This window comes from Patiria miniata, unplaced genomic scaffold (genome assembly GCF_015706575.1).
Source record: "Patiria miniata isolate m_02_andy unplaced genomic scaffold, ASM1570657v1 HiC_scaffold_3, whole genome shotgun sequence".
NCBI classification, from domain to species: Eukaryota; Metazoa; Echinodermata; class Asteroidea; order Valvatida; family Asterinidae; genus Patiria; species Patiria miniata.
In genome coordinates this window covers 33,380,485-33,408,111 of record NW_024037069.1, presented here as the reverse complement: position 1 = coordinate 33,408,111, position 27,627 = coordinate 33,380,485, and the positions used below count along the sequence as shown (strand labels likewise).

Sequence of the window (27,627 nt, the reverse complement as noted above, 5' to 3'; positions counted from 1 at the left end):
ACCCGACAATCCATCAGTATGCTCTGATTGTCTTCCCCTGTTTTCATCCGGAAGACGATCAGAGCATACTTGACCGTCGAGTTAACAACCAACAGGTTCTTTTTTTTAAACCACACTTCTCAAAAGATGTTCTCCCGTACATGCATGTAACCGCAAACCCTAGTTAGCTCACCCCACCGCCACGCAAAGTTTCAAATCATATTATTATTGATAAACCCTAACGTGGCGCGGCCCCCAACGTGGCGCATTTTGATTTTTCACCTGTAGCGCCTAGCTAGAGCAATAGTTTTAACTAAAATTTCACAGAAATTGAAATTTCATCAAGTTCTAAACACTCCCCTTCCTAAATTGCGAGTTTATTCACCCATTACAAAATTAGAAAAAAACATTATTTTGGCGTGATTTTCCGATTTTATTTTCAAGTGCAAAGTGCACCCTTTGAAAATGCCCCAGAAAAATAAGAAAATATTTTTCTGACAAACATCTGGCTGGGTATGTAGAGATAACAATGATTCATCAGAATTTATCAAGTTTACAGAAATTCTTAAATGTTAATTTGGAATTTTCCGAGATTTATTCAAGTGCGCCACGTTAGGGAACACTCGGCCAATTTGTGCCCAATTTCCGGACGCCACCGTTTTTGAATTTCGGATTAAATTTTATGAAACCGAAATTGTTTACAGGGGTTAAATAGCAAGCATTAATAAGGTAAAAGTACCAGTATTTCACTGCATGAATTGAGGTTTGTCAAGAAAGAAGTTTGGCAACACTACACGAGGAAAGTTGGGCAAGGTTCGAAGTGCGCCACGTTAGGGAACACGACTATACCGGTGCGAACATCAAACAACACGAGCATTCACAGTTCGTCACTCACGTCATACCGCTTTTGAAAGTCGAAAGATACAGTTTACACATTTTATTTCTTCATATAGTGTCCATAGATAGGAACGAATATTGATTTGTTGTTTCCGGAGCTGACAGACCAAGGCTTTGATACAAAGACAGCCGACAGCTGGAGTGCATGTTTCCATGACGACCATCAAAGACTTAACCAATGTACGTCCAACGATAATCAAAATGATGAAAAGTAAAACAAAACTATATACGAGTGACCTTTACAGATATCAAGTCAGAAACAGAAAAATAAAGTAAGGCAGAAGTAATGAAAAGAGGTAGTAAAAAAAGAATGAGTGACCTTTATGGATGCCAGTAAAAAAAAACTGCATTAAAATAAGCGCAGAACAAAATGAAAACAAAACACGATGTCACTATTAAATTAAGGTTGTTTTATAATCAAACAAATGGCCTTGATGTGTCTCTTTGCTGTAGTTTTTTGAGTGGTTCTGTCTGATTGAAAGAGAGAAAGAAGAAATTTTAAGAAAATATTGTTTCATATGCCAAACTAGAAATGCCAAACCAGCTGTGTAAACGTATGTCTACCTTTATTATGAAAAACAAAAACCAACTGTAAACAATCTGATGCTTAGTATTGGACAGTCATTAAAGTCTGAACAATTTTCCCCACGTGTGGTATGTTTACGTCGATGCGACCGATGTGGAATTTTTCAATTTGTAGTTTCTGTTTACATCTAACCTGTCATGTGCAAAACTCGAAGGTTGAAGGGATAATCTTGGTCAATGAACATGCAAATTATTTTCTCTGGTGACATGATGAAACCTAACAACAATATAAATTTGAAAAGAGCATATATTGGAAGCCTCAGGAAACCTAACGAGCGAATGCACGGCAGAAATAACTTACACAAAAACAAAAGGAAGGCTTATAATGGTGATCATAAGGCACACAATTATGATCATAAGCAAGGAATTCCATGGTTTGCAGAGCCAGAAAAGTGGGTCCAGGTTTTGTTTATTTAAATTCAGTACAGAGTACAATGTGTCTATATTCATATACGTATGGGTGCAGACCTGTAAATGGATCCAGAATTGCCAACGCGGACAGATCACAATTTGTGCACCCTCACATTCTTTGCTATAAGAGCATTTGTAGGCCATGAGCGAGCTTGAAAGTTTGTAAAAAAAGATGGGTGTAAGCCGTGCACAGGAGTGTAAACTCGTTTTTCTGGAAACATTTTCATGAACTTGCGTCCAAAAAATTCTCTATTTTGCATTGGAGCGCAGGCATCATTTTTTTTGAATGGCGATGGACTACAGGACTTCTTTCCGGGGTGATCATTTTTGGATTTCTCCCAAAAGTTATCAGAAAACGGAACAAAAAAAATGGAACAGAAAAGGAAAGATTATGAAATGAACTTTCATTTGATGGGTATGTCAAACAACATTGGAGAGTTGTGAGCATTTTTCATAATTTTTGAAAGTACGGGTAATTATCACTGATGTCTATGGGAGTCAATTTACAGGTCTGCAACCGTATGTGCATTAGGGCAACAACCACTGTCAACAGCGAGGGCGTCTTATGTAAGGAGTCTATGAAGGATATAAGGACTGAGATCAATCCTTATTCGTTGGCCTTAATGGGACTCGAACCCTGGTCACAGAGGTGTGTAAGGAGGAATGTAGCACTTCACCGAGGTGACTCAGGCAGTGCAGGCCAAAACAGGGCTTTATAGTATTCCAACTGTATATCTCATATCTCATTTTATTTCTCTTCTCAGAACTAGACTCCGACGATGATTCCGAGATCCCTCTCCTACAAGCAGGCTCCCACTCCTTCCCCTTTCAATTCCACCTGCCGACCCAGCCCAACCTGGCCTGCTCCTTCGAGTGTGATAGGATAGCGTGCATCAGATACTTCGTGCAGGCCAACATGGATATATCCTGGGCGGTCGATCCGGTGGCCGAGCGTTATTTCTCCTTCATCGGGTCGCCTATCAACTGCAACCTGCCCAAATTTCTGGTAAGTTGCTATAATCAGAACAGACACCAAATTTTAATATGGCACAGCGATTCGCTCAGCAGGGAATTATTTACTGAGCCAAATCTGGCTACCAGCGAAAGCTTAATGCAACATAAACTGAAACTGATTAGGCGAAGTAAAAAAAACCCATGTTTCTCGTCCTCACCCGCTTCCTTTTTGGAGGCCGCCTGGATTTTTAAAATTATTTTTAATTTTTGAAAAATGCAGTAAAAAACACCGAAAAAATCCACAAATTCATCGGAAAATAAATACCAATACCAGTACAACTTTAAATGACACTGAAAAATATTTTCAGTTCTCTTGTCCAACTTGTCTTTCATATTAAAAGTGTCTTTGAGCAGTGGAACACCAACGGTTGCAGGAAATTTTAAAATGGCAGCCATCTTGAAAACAAATTAAAAATAGAAAATAAAAAGCCCCGCTTCCTCCTTTTTTTTCAAAAACCCCGGACGAGAGACATGTTTTTTTTTTTTATTCGGCTTGGGTTTTCAACCGTAGGCCTATTTTGCATGACACAGCAATTGGCTAAGCTGCTGTACAGTAGAACGTCGCTATAACGAACACCGCTATAACGAACATTCGGATATAGTGAACATCCCCTTTGGTTCCCAACTTGATGCACGATTATCGTGGGGGAGTGTGGTCTAGTGGTAAGGGTTTGTGACTCTTGATCAGAGGATCAAACGTAAGGAAAGTTAAATTTCATATATCCCTTATAATAAAAAAGTACCGATAAGGCCAGAAAAAGAAGCCTCACCCCGTATTGCATTATAATTGCGCAGTATAAGTGACAATTTAATGATAGGCCTATAGAAGTCATTTCCTAAAAAAAACCAATATTTCCGTTCTTCAAAGGTTATACATAATATAAAATTATTTATTCTAATTCTACAGAGTTTGTGAATAATGTCAATTTCGTTCAATTATGATATCCTGCCAAAGTTGTCCTAATATACGGGGACTGACTTCGGCAGCACACTAGGAAGCTGTATATCCCATTCAAAGAAACGATTTAAATTATTGATGTTACAGATTAGGGTTCAGGTGCCAAAACAGTACAAAAGGAAAAATGTTCAACTTTTCATGTTTTGGACATGCAATATTAGCCTACAGGACAAAAACCTGCACAAATTTCCCAAGTTGACTGACGGTATAAAGTGCTCTTTCAATTTCACCTTCATCCACAAATAGAAGAATTTTTTTATCTACATAAAAGAATGTATTACTTCTACTTACAGTACTCATTTTGTCAAAATACTGGGTCGAAAGCATTTTCTTAACCAATTCGCGAAAGTATTTTCTCAACCAATTCGCGCCGGATGACGTGTATACACGCAAATATTTTGCGGTATTCGGAAATAGGAGCGTGCACCCCGAGGGCGATGGCTTCAACCAGTCTGGTTTACGGTCGAGTGAAAAGTAATCCAGTGCCTCGTTCCGTTCTTGTCAAAATAATCCCGGCGTGAACTGGTTTAGCTGATCTACTGTACCCAGTTGTTGATTTATCATTTCCCGAACTGAGCTTTTTCTCGTTTTTGCGTAAGATGAAACTGTTTCAATTTTCATCCAAGGTCTCAAGATCCCAATATGTGTGTCAATCTCCATCGAATATCGTCCAAGATATACCAAACACACAGACCCTAGGGCAACTACACAGACCTATTGACTTTCAATTTCTGTCAGATTCGGGCCTACGTTGGCCGCATGGACGTTTCCTCTGTTTACTTTAATCTTGAAAATCTGCGCACTTCGAGTCTGTTTTGCAGCATAAGTATGCCTGAAAGAGGAGCTAGAGTCTAGACCGAAGTCTAGTTCTACGTATAATCTAAAGCTGAAGGATGGGTAACATATACATCAGACTGCGCTGCTTCAAAGTAACACGGTGACACTCGCCGAATAACCGCCGCGCGTTATACAAAACAGTACCCTATCAAATACTTTTTCTGCAACCAAGTATAGTCACTGATCATGACTTTTTGTAAATGCACATGCTTCAGATTTTAACAGGATGGTTCTCGGACTTGTCTCCAGAGCCATGCGTTGTACTTAATTTATATCAATAAAGACTTGATGAAAATGGACAAATTTCAAAATCCACATTTTGAAAAAGGGGGGCAATTAAATTAAGAAGGATTATGGGGTCGCACGAATTCGACCTACGGCGTCCAAAATACCAGCATTAAGACTGGGCCAATCAAAAAGTAATTTCACATCACGTGACAAAATATCATAATCACGGGATACGTTTCACGCGTGCGTATCGCCTTAAGTGCGTGTCTATTCCTGGTTGCAGAAGAAAAAAAACGATCGCCGCCATTGTAACACACGGCAAAATATCCTATTCGCTGTAATTAGTCTTTCTGATGCACGATGAAGCCTAGCAGTAAGCGATTTGTGAGTAGGCACGTGCGATTTTTTTACACCTCACGTAAAGATACTATCGACCAGTCCTTTTGATGCAAACACTGCCTCAATTACGCCTCTTCAGCCACATCCTCGTCCTCTGTCGCGCACACATTGTCGGGAATTCGACACTGGTGCCGTTCGATGCTTGAATGTAACCGAAAACTGTTTTGATGGTGGGGCCGTACTTTTAAAACCGTGCAAGACCACGAAACAAAACAAACTTGCGAAAGCAGACAAAATGTCTGTGAAAATACAGCGACCAATAACATTGTGTTTTTATAGAGCTTGTAAGAAGAAAAAGCAAATATTTCATTCTAAAAGAAAAAAAAACGTGCCAATAAGAAATGTCAATGTTTTGTCCTGCATGTTCGGGGCCGTTCTACGGTGCGGACAAACGTTTCGGACAGTTCAACAAAGTACATAATAAAGGTTTAACCCTTTACTAGATTAATTTTGATAAAGTGTATGAGTTGGTTCTTACAATGATTTAAAAAACAAGAAATTATTCATCCACATTTTGTTGCCGAGGTAGAAATCGAAACAGTATAGTTTCAGACGTAGTCAGACAAATTGACTTTTCGGTGAAAAGTAATAGCTGAACTGTTCAGCATTGGTAGAAATAAACTATAATTATGACAACAAAATACAGATGATATAAGTTTCAACATGATACATGTTTCATTTGTGCCATTTGGAATTTTATAATTTTTGTTTTAGGTTTATAATTCTGCCCACATACAGCGGTTGATCCTCAATCGTATATGACCACTACCAATTTTATAGTTTCGTCCTGGGTCATATTCAAGAACAAAAAAAATTACATTTCATTTCAATTGTACAACACTTTACCAAATCCAATAAAACACCGAATCCAATAAATTAACACACTTCCGTCGGCATAGGCATACAAAATCGCCCATTACACGCACAGTTCAAACAAGTTGTCTTATATTTTGTCCAAAGCAAGTAGACTTTGGACTCCATTCGTTTTGGTAGACGGCTGGAAACGCATGTCAACAACAGCTGAAAGACAAACCATTCACAGATTACGGCATGGCGTAAATGAAGTAATATCGAGTAGGCGTAGACAAGTTTTCATGATGAGAAACGTGGGTGCGATTAAAACGGCACAGTACGCAGACCACAAAGAGAGCTCCCACCAACGTTCAAAACACCCCCGCTATTATATCCAGTTTTCTTTTGTCACAACCAAATTGAAAAACGTCGTCCACCTGAAAAGGAAATCCTATTTTAACGGTACGGTCATTGATATGCCCATGGAGGATAATTGTATTGTTACAACACAAAGGACGAATATTTCTAACAAAGATGACTATAGTGTTATCAGCCAATGCGGTTTCTTTCATGAGTTTTTCTAAGTGAATACTCATAGAGACTGACGAAAGTGCACTTGATTTAATTAAGCACCTCTCATGTTAATCTCCGGACGCTGACTAACTTCAGAGCACATTTTAGTGCAATTTCTTTCAACGCAAACGGTCATGAAGACTCGCTAAAGTGCATTCATCACGGATCTTCTTCTGGACATTCTCCTGACAATGACCGAAACTTTTCAATCGGGATATTTTAGAGGACGTCTGTTTCCATGTGGAAATCGCTGGTTGTCCTTCGAGATGCAACGGCAAACCTATACAATCACCAAACTCAATTTGTCGACTATTTGACGCAGATCCAGCCGCTGAAAGAGCAGCCCTGCTGGCAGTGTTCTACCCCCTTAGTACGTCACAGTGGGACGTAGATTCACACTTTACCTACAACTGCACGGTAATTGGCCGAAAGTAGCGCAATCGTACTTTTTGTAGTTATTCTTGTTAATTTTTTTTTTAACCAACTTCATTTAAAGTCCAAAATTGTAACAATATAGTCCCTGTGCAAAACAGAATCTAATTCGTTCCGGTGATAAATTTAAGAAAAATTGTTAAAAATTAATTACAATAATAAAGGCACAGGACGCTTGAAATTTGTGTTCGTGTCATTTTCTGAGTACGCAAATATTATTGGAAAGCTGATTGTTAAATTTCCTGTCTTTTTTGTCTTCTTGCCCTCACCAGAAAGTGGTCCACGCCACTGACCGTAAGACCATCCGGTGCTGCTGCCGGTCCAGCGGCCCGATCGCCCTGAAGGCTGAAATGCAACGAAGTGCCTACTGTCCCGGAGAATTCGTCAACATCAGGACGCGCCTAGACAACAACTCGGCCAACACGATGAAGCTGGGTGTGCGATTTGTACAGGTGAGGCTCTGCGTTTTTCTGCCGTAATAGATGAGACATTCGTCAGGTAATAATTGCTGGTCCCAGAGGCCCAGCCTGGAGTCCTCTATCTCTGACTGACTGTCATTTGCGAGCCGGGCAGTGCTAACGTATAGGGTTACTCCCTGGTGTCAATGAGAGGGCTAAAGCCGTCCCAATATGTAAACCGGATGCATGAAAGACTTCCAGTGAATAGCCATTATGAATCAACTGAGTACTATTCTGTGCCATCTGGGACTAACTAAACTAGTCTCGCATAGTCTTGTACTACCCCTATCTGCAGCTACCAATACCGAATCGTGTTAATTTTCTACCACTTTCACAATTCAACAAAGATGTGAACAGATATCTCTTGTCACTGTGAATTCTTTTCGTTCTTTTATGTTCTTTCTAGTTTCTGGCCCACACCTTAAGTGGCTTTTGGCCTTGTATTTGGGCGATATCTGTAACACAACACAAGTCAAGCCCAGCGAAGCTGTTTACAGAGCGCTCAAAATTATATCCAATTAATGATGATAATAATACCAGAGTCTTATATAACGCAGGTATCTACCAAATATTAGATACTCAATGCGCTGGAAATTATGTCTATTATTAAAGACAGGTAAATGAAGTCTGTGAGAAATATGAGACCCATTATATAGCACCTTATAAGGGTTTACAAGGTGCTGCGGTGCATATTGCAGCCACTGCCAGAAACACCGGGGCAAACCCCTTCTCTTATAGCGATAAGTGTTACTGTGTTCTTTATCGTGAATTACACAACACGTGACCTACGGCTTTTACGTCCCATCCGAAGGACGAAGCAATAATGGTAAAGTGCCTTGCTTAAGAGCACAAGCACCATGTTCCCACGGTCAGGATTCGAACCCATGTACCACGGCACAAGAGTCGAACACCGTAATCATTGGACCACAGCACCCCACGAAATTGATTTAGAATGGCTATTCACTGGAAGTCTTTTATGCAAGCCATCTGGTCCACACACTGGGTCGGATTTAGCCAATTAGTTTGCGTTACGGAGTAATCATATATGATAGCACTGCCCGGCTCCCAAGTCACAGTCAGTTAGTGAGTCAGTCAGGGAGTCAGTCAGTCAAATGGTACCAAAAAACAGTTTTCCACAGTGAGACTTGATACTCGATGCATCATTTTTTAGTTTTCAAGAGTCGTTCTTCGTAGCCCCGTCAAAACAAAACAAAACTCATCATAAACTGATAAAACTTGATTGACGCACGCACTCGAAATCAGGAAAAAAATGAGCATCATGGATCAATGCGATTCGGCTTGCATTCTAATGTATCTATGACGACAGCACTTGTCCAATGTTTGCAAAGGTTATTATCAGGCATATCAGTTTGACGATGTAAACAAGCTCGGTTCCCTGTATTTTATGTCGTGCTAGTAGTCTGTTTCGTCATTGTTTTGGCAGCGATTGGATTTTTTTTTACCGTTATTCCAAATCACAGTTTGTTTTACATTGCGTCCTTATATATGCTGTCGGTTTGATGAAATAAACAATATACTGAAATGATCTCACATTTCTATTCTAACGAACTCCAGGAATGTCTTTTTTTTTTTTTTTATATAAACAAGGAAAATATCAGGTATGCAAAACTATTACTATGTAGTCTGTATCGGGCAAACATTTTATGGGATAGCTTGAGTATGAGGCTCATTTTGTCAAAACGGGTTTTTTTTCTGAGTCAATTATTTGTAAATCTAGTACGAGTACATTTCAGAGGGATTACATTTCTTGAGCATGGGTTCGGTCTATTTTATAAGAAGGACTAATACCTTCCAAGCACTTTAGGACAGTGTTTCAAAATGATTATATCCTCCTTAACCTTTAACCGGTAGTCATCTGTAAAAGATGCACACACTATTTATCTCGTTAGTTCTAGAGAGTGGAACAATCACCGATCAAGCTTTGCTCCCAAAGAGGAACAATTGAGGAAAGTGGATATTTTACGGCTGCAGCAAATAAAACAAATCACTGGAACATGAAGAGTAAGAAGAAGAAGAAACAGAGGTCAACATCGGTTGAAGTACCTGTCGGACATTGATTTGGCTGTTTTTTTTGTCGTAGCACTTCGACCAGAGTCAACTGAAGGCAGATTCACATCATCTTCCAGGCCATTTCATACTTCAAATGCACTCAAGAGAGGGAATACGGAGTTATTTCTTTTTTGGCGGGCACTATTTGCTCGAGATTCTGTCTCGGTTATACACTTTACATTGGTTGTGAAAGTACTCCACGACTGTTTAATGTATTGTGGGTCTGCAGTTTTTATGCTATTGTTTAAAACTGGGTTAATCATTATTTCCTTTTTACGAAAGGCACTTCAAATCCTACATTTACACTAATGATATTTTGGCATTGTGTTAAGCTGTCTTATTTATTTAATTAAATCTGATTTTTACAAGTCTCACCTTTGTGAGATTCGAGATATCTTGAACTAGGTGAAATAGTCGTCTGGTATAACGTTGATCGGGTTTCACAGTTGTCACATCGAGTAAAGTCTGCGAGATTAGTTCTTCAATATTAAATCTCTCGGGAAAAGATTCGATAAAGAGGCACGAGTGCCATAGCCGGATGTTAATAAAATCGCAGACGTTAAGAAAATAATGTTAGTATTGCCCGGTTTCAGGAACTAACATCGAACAGGAATGAAAATTTGAACCGCAGTTTGTAGGCAGCAAAATGCATACAGGTTGTAGAAATGTATTAAGTATGGCCGCAAGTCCGTCAGAAAGTCATTTTGGACATAAAATGAAACATCTCGACAAAGTTGCAAAAAAGCTCCGGTCCAGCTGTATATCTAGCGAGTGCCCTGGGCCCCGTCTGGCCGTCGTCTCCCCCACTCTCCGCCGCTGATGATGTCCCTCGGAGACACGTTGGGCAGCTGAAGCCGCCCGGACAACATCCGACGGTGTCTTGTAATAAATTGACCGCATCCTCCAAACCACTACACATACAGATGCAGATAAGGAAAAAAATGCCTACGGGACAGATTTCTCTTCTTCTTTTTTGACTGAAAACTTAACTGGATTCCTTCACCAAAACTGTAATTCTGGCGACACGTTTAGACCATCTTGTTAAATTCATTTAGCCAAGTCTTGGCACTATAGCCTCTCTTTATGCATTCCGCTAGAAGCCGGGGGAAAACCTCTGAGCGACTCCCGGCGTGTTTTGATTGCATGCATAAACTGGATTAGCATCGCACCTTTTTTGCAGTATCATCAACACGGCTGTTTTGCTGCATACGCCGGCATCTTCTATATTTCCGATGGCATTTTTTACTGACGGCAAGATGTCTTAGAAGACATCCCACGCTTGTTTAGATTGCATACTTAACGGCATTAGTAGCAAACAGCGTTCCAGTACCGCGAGAGTTCGTGACATTTCTGGACAGGCCTCATTTATGAGAAATGAAATCCACGAGCCTCTTATTTAGTCCCCCGTAAACTCAAGATGAAGGCACAATGCGTGATGTCTCGAGTCTGTTTATAACAACTTGATGTAATGGACATTTGATGACTCGCATTTGGTAGGCTGTAAAACCTTTACAGGGTAATAACATCGTCATAATTACCTTTCAAAGCCATTTGCCATGCTAAAGCTTTCACACCATTTTAAAAGCTTATCTAGCATCTACTCGAAGCAGCCAAAAACGGGGGAAGACATTTTGGACATAAATCGGTCTTAGTCAGACTGATCCCCTACGGAACATTTACATGCGAGGAACGATAGGCACGAGTGCGGAAAAAAATACATGAAGTAGGCCTGTGTATAGCTATTTTTTATTATATCCGGGATTAATGTGTGTGGAGTTGTTTTATCGACATGAAAAGAGGGGGGTGTCGGTTTTAGGTGTGGGAGGAAATGAGCAGAGTATTCATTGAACCCACGCTAACAAACCCAACAAACTCAACCCATGTGGAGTGGGTTTCGAAATGGGCAAAGTTTCATTGATCTGCTAAGCATGGAAGCATGCTAAGCACAAAATATATTATATACTTAACAAGGATACGTTATAATGCAGTGAATACGTCGCGTGGTGTATATATATATATATATTAAAACACAAAAATATTCATCCAACTTTTTTTTACCGAGGTAGAAATCGAAACAGCATGGTGCCGGACGTACTCAGGCAAATGATTTTTTTGTTTAAAAAAGCAGGATCTTGTTGTTTGGCCCTACTGTCAATGGCAATTAAAAAGCAGGAAACAAGACAATCTCACGAAGGTGGTCACAGAGAGCACAGAATTCTGTTCAGTTGATTCAAAATATATCTGACTTGAAGCTTTGCAAGGCGGATGAGATAAATTATAAAGTTTGCGGGTAAAACACCATGTGGAAAGATATCTCTTCTTGGAAGAAGTGTGGTTCTGAAAAGAACCGGTAACCTCCCTTTAACCCTTAATTTTCTTACTGAATATGCTTGGGCCATTTGAGGTGATGATTCCAATTCATCTCCACATGAGCGAATGCTTCAAAATCATCCCCAAATGACCCAAACATTTTCGGACATGAAAGACGGGGAACTTCAATTCAGGAGCATTAACGGCGCCACAGTCTCCACAGATACACACATCAAGGCCACGATAGCCAACCGTTTCTCTTCAGAACCACACTTCTTCCAAGAAGAGATATCTTTCCACATAGTGTTACCCGCAAACAAGTTCAAAATAGTTATTCACTGACACTGAAAGTCTTTTTATGCATCTGCTCTACACAATGAGCTAATTCTAGCAATGCCTGTCTCTCTTCGCTAGTCTACAACCAGGCTAAGTACAAGTGACACAAAAATCACTCGGATGGGACTCCAACCCACGACCTCCTGCTTTCTATAGTGCAGACGTCTTACCACTCGACCACTGACCTTGAATTGCGACGGGGTGATATAAATTTAATGATAGTTTTTTTGCCCTTCACCGACGTGAAAACACTGTATATTTTAGTGTTACCCCCCGAGTTAAAGTGAGAAAATATCACTTGGGTGGGGCCCCCTAAAAAAACCCCGAATATTGAAGTTACATCACCCCGATGCGAATTCCATTTTATGAATAGTTTCATTGCGGTACCCGATTAGATTCGAACCAGCCAACCGAACCCCGCAAGCTCGGTGGTCGAGTGGTAAGACGTTTGTACTAGAAAGCAGGACGTCGTGGGTTCGAGTCCCGCCTGAGTGTTTTTTTCTCACTTTTACTCGGGGTGCAACACACCGAGTATACAGTGTTTATACGTCGGAGAACGACAAAATATATACCTAATATTGAATCATAATTATCTTTCCCTGTACGTTCCCATTTACAGGCAGAAAGCCAGACAACAGAATACAGACACCAAATTTACCCTGAACAGTCTGAAAGACAGTACGGGTCGTCTTCATTGGTTGCTCAAATGTATACATTTCCTTCAGACAGGTGTCCTGTCTGATTGCAGAGGATGTTCTAATGTATTACACTCCTCTGCATTTCCTCCTCGTTGAAAGCATCTCTCACTCGCGGTGCACCTGGTACTATTTTGCAGCCGTGATTAATTCAAGACCATAGATTGGTATCAATGTCATGACATCAGCATCATTCTATTATAGTTATCATTATAGGCCTGGCTGGTATTGTGCGCCTCGTGTGCATGGTTTCAGAAATTAATTTGTTTGGTTTGTTGTCATTACAATGCAATACTGCGATTGGCAATTCCCAAACAGTCATTGTATCAATTTCGAAAATGGGATATTAGTGGTGTTACTTTTCTTGAAATTTGTACATATATTCGTTTCCTGTGCTTACTGACAGTAATTTTGATGTATGGTTTTAATTCAATTGACCAATTGCAAGATTTTGTTTTTTAGAATCCATCTGTATTCCTAAAACAGTTAAACTCATAAAATCAGTCACGCCGTTCCGCTGACAGCTCTCTGGAACGAACGCAGCTCAGCTCAAGCTCAGCTTGATTCAGATGCTATACACGTTCGCTACCAGACACTCGTCAAACAAGCTCGATTATATCTCGGAAGCTACGGCCAACGAATTCGTGCTCGTGCATGAGTCACGTGATTGTGCCATGTAATTATATAGGAATAGTGTTTTGAGTAAAAATAAAATCAGGTTTGGACCCCAGTGACCCCATGATGACCTTTGACCCCAGTTTGGTCATGTGACACGTTGGGGCTGGTCTACTGATACTTTTGACGTTTGGTTGAAATCTTTCAAAATATGTAGGAGCATTAATGTCACCGTTTGTTACTAACTAAATAACTAACTAACTAACTGACTGACTCACAGAGATACAGGATGATTGTTGAGATGCTCCACGCAGTGAATTGGAATTGTGACCTATTGGAATAATTGTCATCAACTATTGGGGAAGAGGTCCGAATCCAGCTGCTCACTTCGGTGTATCCGACAAACCACTTAAATTCTGTTTATACCTCTGTACCGACATTAGCTGGGGAGGAACCTGCGATAGACAGGCACCCCATCAAGGGGGTAGAACTTTATTCCGTATAGACAGTGTCCGCCTGGTTACGAGATTGGATGTTGTGGTCACGTGATGTAACTCTTGAAATACGGTTGGTTTAAAAGTGTTAATATTCACTGTTTAATATAGGCAGAATTATGCGAGAAAATTGCTCTGGTGTTTTCCCTCTTAGTTGTCTGTTCAGCATGACATCACCGGTGACACGTTCTGTATAGAAGAGTCGGGGTACAACACCGTCGTATATAGGAGCCTGATGATGTACCACATTGGCACCAGACCAACTTGACAGTAACATCTGCGATTCTGTTTCTATCTTATTCCCAGAATATCAGCTTGGTTGCCGAGAATCCCAAGCGACGAACCAAGACGGGTTCCTACGAGATTCTATGCTACACCAGTCCCGCCGTCTTGCCTGATCAGGAATATATCCTGGAGACAGCTCGAATGTTGCAGATTCCCATAGTACCTTACACCATTGCGTCGAGGCTGATTCAAGTTGCATACCTAATCGAGGTAAGTCGTTGGAGATTCAAGTCACGAAGTTTGTCGATACACGTACCGTGTGAAGCGACTGTCTCTTAACGATAAGTGCTTCTGACGAGTTTATGAGGTGTACGCACGAGTAGTCTCTGGTCCAGAAGGGTCGTTAACCGTTCCTTCTTGTGACATGGGGGACGAAACCTAATGTTGCTATCAACTTATACCTTGTTCCGCTTGTAATGTCTGCTATAATAGTTTCAGCTTGAGGACCACGCTTAGTTGAAAGACATGCAAATGGTGGCAGTAATACACACGACGCAAAGTTTAAGACAGAATGTCTATTGGATAAAGTGTTTATACGAAGGACCTGTAATTAAAATGTATAATCTTAAATCATTTGATTATTAAGAACAGGCAAATTAAACAATCATTACCTACATTTCCTAAATGGTGAGCCCCAACATCTTCAGTAGAAAAACATGAAGACATTATGTAGAAAACAGAAATGGCACACGTTTTTTGTTCCACTCAGCTATGAATACACTTAGCTAGGTCGACGTTATTAATTAAAAGGAATCTGTCATTTCTTGGAACGGTACGATGTCGTGACTGAGTCTCATGTTCCCTTATTCTTCCTACGAACGATGGTATATGATCGTTCAGTTTTGCATTTGATTTATCGTTCCACTGCTGACAAGGCAATACATCTAATGGCAAGGATATTTATCACGTTTACAATAAAAGGTTTACAGAAATCGGTAGCGGTCGTGGCCTCCAATACGTATGCTAGATTCATACATCATAGGTTCAAATATTCCCGACTTTTAAGCCAAATCGCCACGAATAGCAATTCTTGAGTAAATCGGGCATGGTTTTTGGCTGCCTTGGGATGATTCTGTTTGTTCGGTGAAAGATCGTTAAAGATCGGGAAGCACCGCGACAAATTTGAACATGTTCAAAATTGTCGGAGTGATTCGGGAACTAATTTCAATTCTTGGTTTATTCTAGTTGTATTCATAACTAATTCGGGAATGTGTGAACCTAGCATTAGGAATGATGAAACTGTGAAACCTGACTTACACAGCCGACGTTGTCTTTGCATAACTGGGACTGTCGTTGTTACCAAACCGGGTTCACAAAACTGACACCGTATAAGTGCAACCTCTGGCACTATTTCTGCGAAACTGAGATCATGCTAGCAAATTAAACGTGCGCTTACCCTGACAGCATATCTCCACTGGGTCGCAAGGCACTTCACCGACCGAAGCGCCATTGTTGCGGATGTCGTTTGGGGGGGGGGGGGGGATTCGCAGCCTGCCCAAACTGGCACAGTCCGGAAAAAAAGGACTTTCCCGAACCCTATCTTGTCTACTAGGCCGACACTTCAACAAGTGAAAATTCCCCATAGGCCTTAAATTCCATAATCATTAAACTAAATTCTGGCATCCGTCAATGTTCAAGCTAAAATGGTACATTTATCTAGTGTGTCTGATAACGGGTGCAACCTAGTTCCCCAATACCTATGTTCCCCAATACCTATGTTCCACAACCCGAACCCTATAACCCTAACCATTTACCCCTCACGCCAAGCCTAACCCTAACCCAAACCCTAAGGATTTCGGGTAACATATGGGATCATAGGTATTGGGGAACATCTGGTAGATCCCCTGATAACAATATGATTACGATATCTGCAAATGGAGTCGTGGTCAAAACTTTGCAAAAAATTATCTTTTCAAACAACTTTTCCCAAATCGAGTGGAAAAATATTGGATCAATATCTCCGACTGATTTACAGTTCTAACCGTCCTTCCCTCGTCAGAAAATCGATTGCTCCCCCAGACATCAAAGGCATGCGGCAGAATTTATCTACAGCAGTAATATCTCCGGAAAGAACATGAGTAAACATACAACCCGTCGGCAGTCGTGTTCATCTTGACGAACCGACCGGTCTACGCAAAGGTTAAAATGAACGAGGCTTCCAAATGACAGGTGGTTACGTCGACATGCATACGCACGCGCTAGCTGTTCTTAATCACTCGTCTGGTTCCAATCTACAGAATAAGGATACTGTAAAAAGGACAGAGGGTTAAGTAGCCTACAGTAGGTATTATCGTATTTTAAAATATACCTCTACTGACGTCACCAATTATAGTCGGTTACCTGCAGCAGATATCTGTGTACATGAATGGACATTAAGCAATGTGAACATTAAAGTAAAGGAATTGTTCCGATACATGGTTTGATATACAGCGAAATGTAATATAAATAGAAAACATATATCCCAAGGTCAAATCTGATAGTAAAACTATACGAGAGGCATTCAAATAAGAAAAATACAAATCTGGGTACATGATCAACATTATTATCTTATATAATATTTTTAAAAAATCTTTTTATGTGAAGAGGGATCTGGATTAACGCATCTTTGATGACGGTTATTGTACTTTTGTTTATCCTGGACAGACACCGTTCACTTTTGTATTGCTCATCTTTTGTTTTAATGTCTACTAAATGTTAAATGAATATAACCCATTAAAAAAGCTAAACAGTTCTTTACTTCTCCCACCGGATTTTGTTTGTATGCACAAACGGGTGTGAACTCGTCACATGCGAAAACCACGTTCGTTCATGTAACACCATTTAGAAATTTGATCGCCTGGTCTAAAATAATTATCAATAGAATAAAATATCTTCATATTATAAAAAAAAAATTCAAGTCTCTTTTAAATAAAATTACTTTATAACAAAATTATTCTAAATAAAAATAAATTAAAGGAAGTAAATATTTATAGTGCATTGGAGGCCCAACTGAAGCCCTGTGAAACCTTTTTGCTACCAGTTTCACAAACAAAAGAGAAGAAAATACTCTTTAGGCCAAAAAAAAAAGTCTCCGGTTTCTGGTATGGAGCTTGCTCAAAAAGTGGTGCGGCGACGCGGCTTTTTTTTTTTTTTTACTCGACTTTTTTGCTTCAAATGTCGGCTGATGACTGCAAATGGTGCCCGACTAAACTTAGTGCAAATATATGGGAGTCCAGAGAGGCCACATAAAGCTTATTCTTGATCATAACCCCATCTAAAAACACGTTAAAATTGTGCAGCAGCAGGATTCCAGTTAAACCAGTGAGTTTGGCGGTTTTGAGACATAGATAGAGATAGATAGATAAATCATTAGACTTGATGTGGCAATCAAAGATTGAATTGGATCAAGTCAACAGATAAAAATGCTAATACAAATACATTAAATAAAATAAATTAAATTAAATTTAAAATAAACAAGTACTTTTACATTGAAAGGTCCAAAAACTGTCTTAATCCAAAAGTATCTCTGACATGCCAATCTTCATTAATTAAAAATTCCATTTTACAGATAAAAACAAATGTCATATGGTATCAGTTGTGATAAAAAATATACAGATATGTATGCAATAATTAAGAAATTTGACAAAGATAACGATAAAGATAACGAGAACAATGACAACAATTAACCACAATCACGACTATATAATGACAAGAATAACGATTAAGACATCATCTTTCATTGAAAAAAAAACTTTTTAATTTTGCCGACGCGCATGGCTACGGCGACGCGCGCGCATACCAGAAACCGGAGAATTTTTGTTTGGGGGGGGGGGCCTTAGAGTGACGAAGATACATTTAGATTCGAGAAACATCGTTTTACATCTTGTTACACAGCTCGGACAAAAAAAAGGTCAAGGGCAGTTCTTCCGCGAAATTCGTCTCTCCGGCGACATTAGACACGCTCGTCCGACCGGGCCAGTCAGGCCTGCAAGCCGGTGGCGCGCACGGCAGACGGAAAGGATCAGACCTGACGCGGCTACTCGTCATTCTCATATCTCTCAGGTCTATAATAATACGGTTCGTCGAGTGAACATTGGCATTTGGATTATTCTATTAAGCCTTATGAATTAATCCATCCAACGTTGTATGAGGTTTGACGAGGCTTGGCCCGACATAGGGACGTTTATACAAATCTCAACTTACATAATATTGCATTTCTTAATTTTCCCATGGTAAATTAATCAAAATCGTCTAGCTGTACCGGGGTACCATGTGGAGTTCTGCGGAACGTCAGATTTCATGTGCGTTATTTAAGCGAAATGGCAGAGTTTAATTGAAGCACAAGATTGAAAATAGAAATATGAATGTATAAATCACTATTACAGCTACATTCAATTTAGTGTCTGCTGTGCGATTGATTGAAATTTTAAAAATAGCGATTTAAAGACAATGCGACTATTATACTCATATAATTTCAATGAATTTGAATGTTTTTTTTTTTTTTAATATTAATGCTGAAGAAGATAATTTATAAAGCTTCTTTAATTGTTTAAATTTTATAGGGCCCATGTAATGTATTTTTCTTTTAAATGTAATCCTTGAAATGTACCTTTGTGTTTCATTTAACTTGATTTGTATCTTCATAATGCCATTTGGAGCCTTTTTGGTCTATGGTTAATGCAAATTTCAATATTCATGAGCAAAACTGTGATGTCATTCAAGGCTGAAACTTCTGTTTCACATCTGCTTCAGCATAAAAAGTCACCAGAAAGTTAGGGGTTTGCTGTGGCTATTTTTTCCAGCTTTCAGTTGTTCATTGTTTTAGTATACAAGAGTCAAACAGTAAGCAAAGGTATATGCACACATTTTTCAATAACCAGATATGTAGGTGTTTTTATCAAGAGAAAAAAAACATAGTCTACTGAAGTGTGATCCTAAAGTGACGTCACAGTAACAGCGCCGTCGGTTGACAGGAAACGCCTGAAACATTTTGAATGTTTGAAAAAAAGTGCACTTTGCAAAACGATAAGTTTCAAAAAGAGGACGTCTCATAGTTTATATACATTTCACAGGAATGAATATTTGCTACAAAATATGCTTCAGTATAACATTCATTCCATGGACCCTTTTAAGAACAATAGGATCGCTGAAAAAAGGAAAACATTAATAAATTGACTCGATCAATGTTCCAATATAAGAGACTACAAGAGTTACATGTTGGATGATACGAAACGGCAATTAAGTTTTGACTGATTACGGGTATGGGACAATTGATTTCCAAGTAATATGTATGCTAAGCGATAACATAGGTTAATTTGTCGGACTGAAGCACTTGGCGTAATTTATTTAGCAATCATGAACTGACGTCTTTAATAATGCTTGGTACACAAAAGGTGACTTTTGATAGATTAGTCTTTCCTCCAGCAGACTTTTGGTTGCCCCGCAACAGTACAGTCCCACTCATGTATGGTATGCAACATGACTCTGAATACAGTGACCAATGATGTATCAGCTAATTTGAACAGATGGCGAGCGATAATAACATGCACTCGACATGACACGAAATAGATTGACAAATAAAACATTTTTTTGTAGGTAACCATATTTGGTGCAACCTCTCTAGTTTTACATATGGCGCTGGTGCAAACCGCACATTTCCAAGGAAGATGATTATAAAGAATCCCGCAGAGATTATATAAACACCCAAATAAAAACCTAACATAGTCGCTGCGCACAGAGAGTTAATATCACATAGACAGAACGCCAACCATGATTAAAAGACAACTGAGGTTGTACTAGAATGCAGGTCGTACGCTGAGGCCCCCCAAAAATGTCTCCGGTTTCTGGTATGCGCGCGCGTCGCCGTAGCCATGCGCGTCGGCAAAATGAAAAAGTTTTTTTTTCAATGAAAGATGATGTCTCAAAACCGCCAAACTCACTGGTATGACTGGAATCCTGCTGCTGCACAATTTTAACGTGTTTTCAGATGGGGTTACGATCGGGAATAAGCTTTATGTGGCCTCTCTGGACTCCCATATATTTGCACTAAGTTTAGTCTCGCACCATTTGCAGTATCAGCCGACATTTGAAGAAAAAAAATAACGGTAAAAAAAAAAAAAAAAACTCGTCGGCGCACCACTTTTTTGGCAAGCTCCATACCAGAAACCAGAGACTTTTTTGGCCTAATCGATTGAATCGACGTGATATGCGTGCAGATTATTAAACACTACACTGCGTCTTGACCTCCAGAATCTGACTATTCAGCGGGCGTCTTATATCGTGTGTTTGGTAACCCGGTGTTGTACGAGAAAAACATGGCAGCTATTAACCAATCAACAGCTTTGGCCGAATTACTACTTTAGTTAAATGACGTCACAACTCCTTGTGGCTTTGCACGCGTGAACGTTTGATTCTCAGTTGTTCACGCGCAGTCAATATTCCTTATAACAATAAAGTGTTTATAACTTTTCAGTCTGCCGTGCACCTCACATTTAATGTCAGGCATAATCATGTTAAATGTGAGACACTTGACATTTTCTGTTCATCCTAACGCCCTATAGCCAAAGAGGTATAAGAAACTTACTGAAGAATAAAATGAGGCATTGATGATTTGTTTTTGCCAGGCGATAAATCAAATTAATGTTTGCCATTTAAAATCACATCAAAAAACTGGGTCTCGTCTGTGCTGTTCCTGCCAGACAAGGGTTTCCATGGAAACTAAGTAGACTACAAACCATTCGAGGGTCATCCTTTGATTCCATGTAGAGATGGTCACGATACGGCGAGCTTATTACTGCAGATGACGGATCGATTATGAAAAGACACAATGCGCGAGGTGGAAATTAAAAGCGAAATTTCCGCCACGTCGTGTTGTTGTCGACCTGCAAGATATATTAGTGTCATTGTGGAATAATCGCGTTGAATAATTAAAATCCTATCAGGATAGGATTGCATTACGAATCAACTTCCACAAGAATCTACAGTTTTGAAAGTGGTGATGATAATTACCCCCAAAAAAATAAATACCTAAGACCGTTTACCTAATCCTATTGGTCGAGAGTCTGTCCAGTGGGTGATTTTAAACGGTCCATAAAACATCGACTGGTTTTAAACACTTTTTATCCCGGTGTCACATGAAATTTGGACTCCAATGAAATCTGGTCCTTTTTACTATTTCATTGGTCACTCTCCTAATTAGATTGACGTAGGCATGTACAATACTACAAATGAGTCCCTATTTCATAGTCCTAAAAGTCACGCTATACCGGCACCGCTGCGTTTTGCGCCACATCACACAGTACGCGCCACACGCGCGGCAACTCATTATAACGAGATTGATAGCGCTACTAACGCGAGGCACATACCACAAACACAGCAAGAGGGATGTTTTACACGACATGAAGTAAAATTGTTGAACAAATTCGTTGGAAATTTAAAGTTTCGGACTTGTTTTGACTTTTTGACGGAAAGGTATTTATGAATGGGAATAAATATTTGCTTGGCCGGTTTAAGCAAGTATTTGCGGTTGGAGGCCTTCGGCTGGAGTCATTATCTGCGTCCAGGCTCCCAGTCGGTTCAAACGTAGGCCCACTTGTTTAAAGTCCCATTCCGATCACATGTAATTCATTCTCTGTTAGTATACCTTTAACTTTTCAGAGTTTTCCCAATCACAAAGTGTGTAATTTTCAAGAAATTGCAAGCCCTCTTTCAACCTAAGAATATCTACACGAACCTTACGGTGAGAGTTCGTGTGACACAGAAATTCATTTTTTCTTTTGCTAAGCACACTTTTCCGTGCCTAGCAAAATTCCCAAGCAATGTTTTGGCTAATAAGGATATTTCAGAACGGAAGTCAGTCGGCAGACAATTGGCAGCATCATTTTGCTGCTTTAAAACGGCTCAGATACATCTCTGGTTAGATATTTGTAGCACTGCAACCCTTGTTTTGCTACACTTATGTTGGAACAATAACAAATATCGTAGACAGGCCATTGACCAAACAGACTTTAAAATTGGCAACATATAATTTCATATTCAGTCCGCCCGAGGTGTTTTTTCTTCTTCGAGACAGAATGATTATACATGCCCCAAGCGAGATCCCCAGGCTTCAACAATCACCGACTAATCACATCGCTTCCTCCGTTACCATGGCAACGATTGGCGGGAAAACGTAATCAGCAACATCCCTTGGGGGAGCTGCCGTGTGTGTTGTAAGCGCGGCCATAGCGGGAGATCATAGCAAGCAAGGCACTAATTGCCAAATAAAAGCGCTGCCGTAATGGACCTTCTTCGATCGATTATCTCTGAATGACGTCTTTAAGCTGACTTGCGATATAGCATGCCATTTATGAGAGTACCTACACGGTTTATACGCAGTGCCACGATTATATATATATATTTTTTTAATGGATCCCAGCTTTGTGTTATTGATACTGTGAACGCACTTTCGCAAAAGCTACCTTTCGTCGCTTGAGGGCGCTACATGTGTATTTGACCTCTCGGCGGATGATCGCATTTATTGACCTATCTAAAGGCCAAGCCTAGCCCGTGGGCTACTACGCCACTCTGTTGAAAGGTTTTCGATTTCGTTATATGATAAGACAGTTTGATGTCTACATCGATTACTGTTTGCACACTTTAATGGTGCAGTGATACACGTACTTTTCCTCGCCTTCCGCCTCTGGGACGTGCGGCCCAGGTTCGGAATGTAGGCCTATACATTTGGGTTTTCAGTCCCTTCATGATACCGGGGAATTCCTCTAGAATAAACAAAATCTAAACGTTTCTTACGGGTGTAAAACTGAATTGTTTTCACCTTTTCTCTCCACGTGCCCGAGCTACAGGGTGCCACGAGCACTTCTGTAACATAGCCCATTTTAAAGGGAATGTACATCATTGGCTTTTGCTGTGATTTTCAGAAATGAACTCTATTTGAGGGGTTAGTAATAATAGATCAAATATTGTTACACTGACATGTTTGAAGTTTTGTGTTCGAAAATGCAGGAAAAACCAAGAAAAACAAAAATGTTCAAGTAGTGTATAGTTCCCTGACTCCACTAAAGATGAAATGGATCAATTTATAGATGCCGGAAAATTGTAAAGAAAGGGAACCAGTCTAGCTGGCCTGCACCCGTTCATGAACATGTAACCAATAGCAAACAAAGTTTGGACTGAAAAATGGTAAATTTGGAGCAGAAGTCGAAAAATAGTAAGGTTTTTCCAACGGTGGCCGACCACCGTTGGAAATTTATACAAAAATTGCCACTTTTCTTGAAAATGACTTCACACCTGGTACCATAATTTTACAGGATGCTTTAGACTTTCATTTACCAACATCCTAGTAAGGTATTTCGTAAAAATTTGGTAGTTTTGTTTTTCATTGTTTGCAAATGTTGTATATTCCCTTTAAGCAACTGCGTTTTTTATTTTGTTGCCGAGTCAAATTTAAAATGATACAATTTTTCAAATTTACTGGAAAGGGAAAGAACACACGGTTGTTTTCATTACCAGAAACAAGTTATATATTATTAATGGTCCTTTTGTATGTGCAGGTTTTTCTGATGGTAGACGACAAGCAAGCATTGGAGATCTACTTCCCCATCACCGTTGGTAACGTGCCTTACAAAGATAGCTCCAACAGACCCAAACAGATCAGCTACGGTAAGTTCAGCATGCACAAAATGTAATGGAATGGATATAAACACTCAGAAATTTGCCGTTCATCTCACGATGTACAAAAGTTTATACGTATATTAAAACAATCCAATTATCTTATTTATAACAACACTAGCGCGATGCCGCGCTGGGTGCAGTCATATAATGTATTACTTTGACCTCAATTATTTGCATGTTGACCCCAATAGGAGTGGTCAACTTTGGTGAAGCAATTTTGCCACATTTTTCATCATCAACGTTATGATGATAAAAAAAACTAAAAAAAACCCTTTAAAACACGAAACCCAAATGTCGGGACTATTGTTTTAGTGAAGTTCTGCATGTAGCACTTTCAAAATCTAGGATATGAAAGCCCAACTCATAAGCTTTCTTTTTTGTACAAGAATCAAGGTGTGCGTTCTTTCAGCAAAACGAAAACAATTCACACACATCCCTATGTGCATTGTTTTCATTTTGCTGAAAGAACACTTACCTCAAGTTCTGTTCACGGATCACAAAAAGGTATTGTTCTTTCAGCAAAACGAAACAAATCATATGGATGTGTGTGAATCGTTTTCGTTTTTTTGTGATCCGTGGACAGAACTTTAAAACGATGGTTGTGTTTAAAATTCCGTAACTTGAAAATTGCACGAGTGATTTGAATACTTCTTATACTAAAAGAAAGCTGATGAATTGGGCTTTCATATACTAGATTTTGTAAGTGCTACATGCAGAACTTCACTCAAACAATGGTCCCGACTTTGGGTCTCGTTGTGTGTTTTTTTTACTGACCCTGTATATGAATGTAAATTTGAAATGGATACAAATGAGGCCCATTGAAGGTTTTGGAGCGATATTAAAGTACCTTTCCATGATATTCGAATGATGCAAGAGATTAAGTAAGTAGGGAAATCCTTATTTAAAAAATACCCGACAAATGCTGGAAGGACACGGTTTTATTGCAGTTTCGACTTCAAAACAAAAAAGAGGTGGAAATGGGTAATAAATGAATACACCATATGCTATTTATTCATTATTTCGAAGAGTAAGCTCCGTTTGCCTGTTTATTTTAGCCATAAACTCCCAACTCCATCAAACTCCAACCCCCATTTTGTTGGATTTGGGGGACTTGCAGTCCAGCAGGCCTGGTTTGATTAAGACTTGGGCCTGGAGCCTGATGCAAAGCATGCATTGGAAGCAGTGTGATTGATGGATTTTGGCGGACTTGGTCCAGTACTTAGTAAAAGGCAGTAGGGAATAAGTGTTTATAAGGCGCTAAGCTATTACATGGACGCCATATTAGGACGCCAATTGACCGACCACGCGCACACCGAAACAAGACTGCTTGCTTCTCTCGGCCGCTTCGCATGCAGACGAACCGAAAAAAATTACCCTTTCAAGCAATCTCCACTATCTTTCCATTAACTCCCCCGCTGCTTTCTTCCTGTACTTTGGTTTTCCCTAGGCTCTGGTTATCACAAGTCGTAGGAGGGTTAGCGGGTCCATTGGCACAGAGCAACGGAGGTTAATTGACTGTTTCTGGGGTTTTGTGCTCGAGGGAAAAAATCCCGATGGAATGTGTTCTTAAAGCGCCAAAAAACCGCCGTATTATCCCAGCGAGGCCAAAATGAGATACTACAGTGATTATTTATGAGCGTATAAAGGACAGTATCCCAAAAGGCTGTATGTTGTCCGCGTCAACATTCATACGAAAAACAAAGTAGTATGTGGAAAGATACAAATCTTTCCTGGATCTGAGGTGAACCAGACTAAAGATGGAATAACAAGTATTATGCATGCGCCTGAATAAATCTGATTGGTAGGTCGTTGATCACAATGTCATTAAATTAGTCGTCCCAACGCACGGCCCGCACGGCAAAAATAGAAGTTCTATTCCACGGTAAATAATAGTTCTATTGCACGGTCACACCTTTGGCGGCTCTGACCAATCACATGACGAGGATCTATTCGGGTGTTGAATAAACAAATAGTGGGTGTTTTACATTCGTGCAATGAAAAGAATGATTTCATTTGGTGACACATGGAATGTTCCATTCCACAATAGCGAATTCGCATTTACGTATACCGACCTAATTTGGAACAAAAAGAAAACCATTTTTATTACATCCTATAGTAGCAAAAAAAAGTTACAAGAAAACTAAATTATGCGGAATTCGGACCTGCAAACGCTGGAATGTAGTTTCAGCAACTTTCAGAGCTCTGCTATAATGTGCGACTCAGACGTCTGTTATGCACACTTAGTAAATTAAGCCAACGACCGTCTTTACCAATTTCTATTCATTTATTTTCAAATGAAACACAAAGGGAAATTGAATAGGTGCATTATAATAAGTCTTGTATTTTAAGATCCCTGGCTACATGGCATACACGGATTTATGGCTTCTGACTAGCGCCACTTGAACAAGGAGACTGACGAATTAAAGAACCGCCAATATAGGGCTCGATAGCTCAGTTGGTAGAGCACTGGGATAGGAATCCGGAGGTCGCAGGTTCAAACCCCGCTCCAGTAAATGTCTTTGTTCAAGTTAACTGTCAACTGTTTAAAAAAAACAAAAAAACTTTATTCTTATTTACGAAAACGGAGCGATATTTTTTTAAGTTGTCTCTGGATTTTTTGTTTTCAGGTCATGCTTGTCCGCAATCGTGTGGGTCCAACACGGGCTACATGCAGTACAACGACGGAGACCGTATTATGCAAGTCAAACAGTTCACCCCGCTATACCTCACCGCCTGCGCAGTCATCGTCCAAGACTACCCTACCACTAACGGAGCCATACCAGGGAACCACCCGTCCACCACGGCGCAAAGCAACGGCTACCTGCCTGGTGGATCCGGACGGGCTAATGGAGCCCCACGGAATCAGCTCAGTGCGCAACCGAGTGTTAACAGTCTACTGCAGTACGGACACTCGCGTTCCAGTCTTTCTTTACACAATGGCAGCGGAACGCATCAGCAACTGGACGATCCTTCGGTTATAGCGAGTAAATCCAGCGGTAGTATTACCAAGTACATCACCACTAGTACGAACAATTTACCGCTGAGCCGTAAACCCTCTAGTTCCGACACCAACCCGATCTACCAGATTTCCGGGCAAGAGAGGTTTACACCAATCGGTATCGATCTCAATTCCAACGCGAACTGTACGGCCAGCGAAGGCACCACAACGGCCGAGGACCAAGAACTTGCCGAGGTCATGGCCCGGCACCAGACTGACTACTATGCAGTGGAATACGGCGAAGGAGGCCGGGTCTACGCCTGCCACTACGTATGACACACAATAGTGCTTGGACACTTGAACTTTGAACTTTTGACATTGCAGCTTGAGTCTGCGTTCAACCTTTTGTTTTCCCCAATTCCTCGAACATTTTGATGGGGCAAATGTGAGGAGGTTAACGAGGCTGCGACTTTATTGCAATTTTTTGATATCAAGATATTTTCACACTTCTAGTACTTTTGGAAGCCAGTGCAGTGACGATGTTGGTTTGAAACTACATGTTTTCCTATTATTTTTCAGATGGGAAAAATCTACAAAAACAGAATCGAAGTCTTTGAACCTCTTGCCAATGATGTCAGTGTTCTGCGTACGCAGTGCAACCCACCATGCA

General features: G+C 40.1%; 1 protein-coding gene across 1 annotated transcript in view; it reads left to right on the top strand.

The window, feature by feature from the left end:
- LOC119737597 (arrestin domain-containing protein 3-like) overlaps positions 1-27,572 on the top strand; it is a 45,624-nt gene extending 18,052 nt beyond the window's left edge. The window contains exons 3-7 of the mRNA XM_038212054.1: positions 2,637-2,878; positions 7,378-7,557; positions 14,390-14,578; positions 23,899-24,007; positions 26,647-27,572. Of these exons, the coding sequence (XP_038067982.1) occupies positions 2,637-2,878; positions 7,378-7,557; positions 14,390-14,578; positions 23,899-24,007; positions 26,647-27,293 (1,367 nt within the window). The 3' untranslated portion in view covers positions 27,294-27,572. The remainder of the gene's footprint in view (positions 1-2,636; positions 2,879-7,377; positions 7,558-14,389; positions 14,579-23,898; positions 24,008-26,646) is intronic.
- The last annotated feature ends 55 nt before the right edge of the window (positions 27,573-27,627 follow it).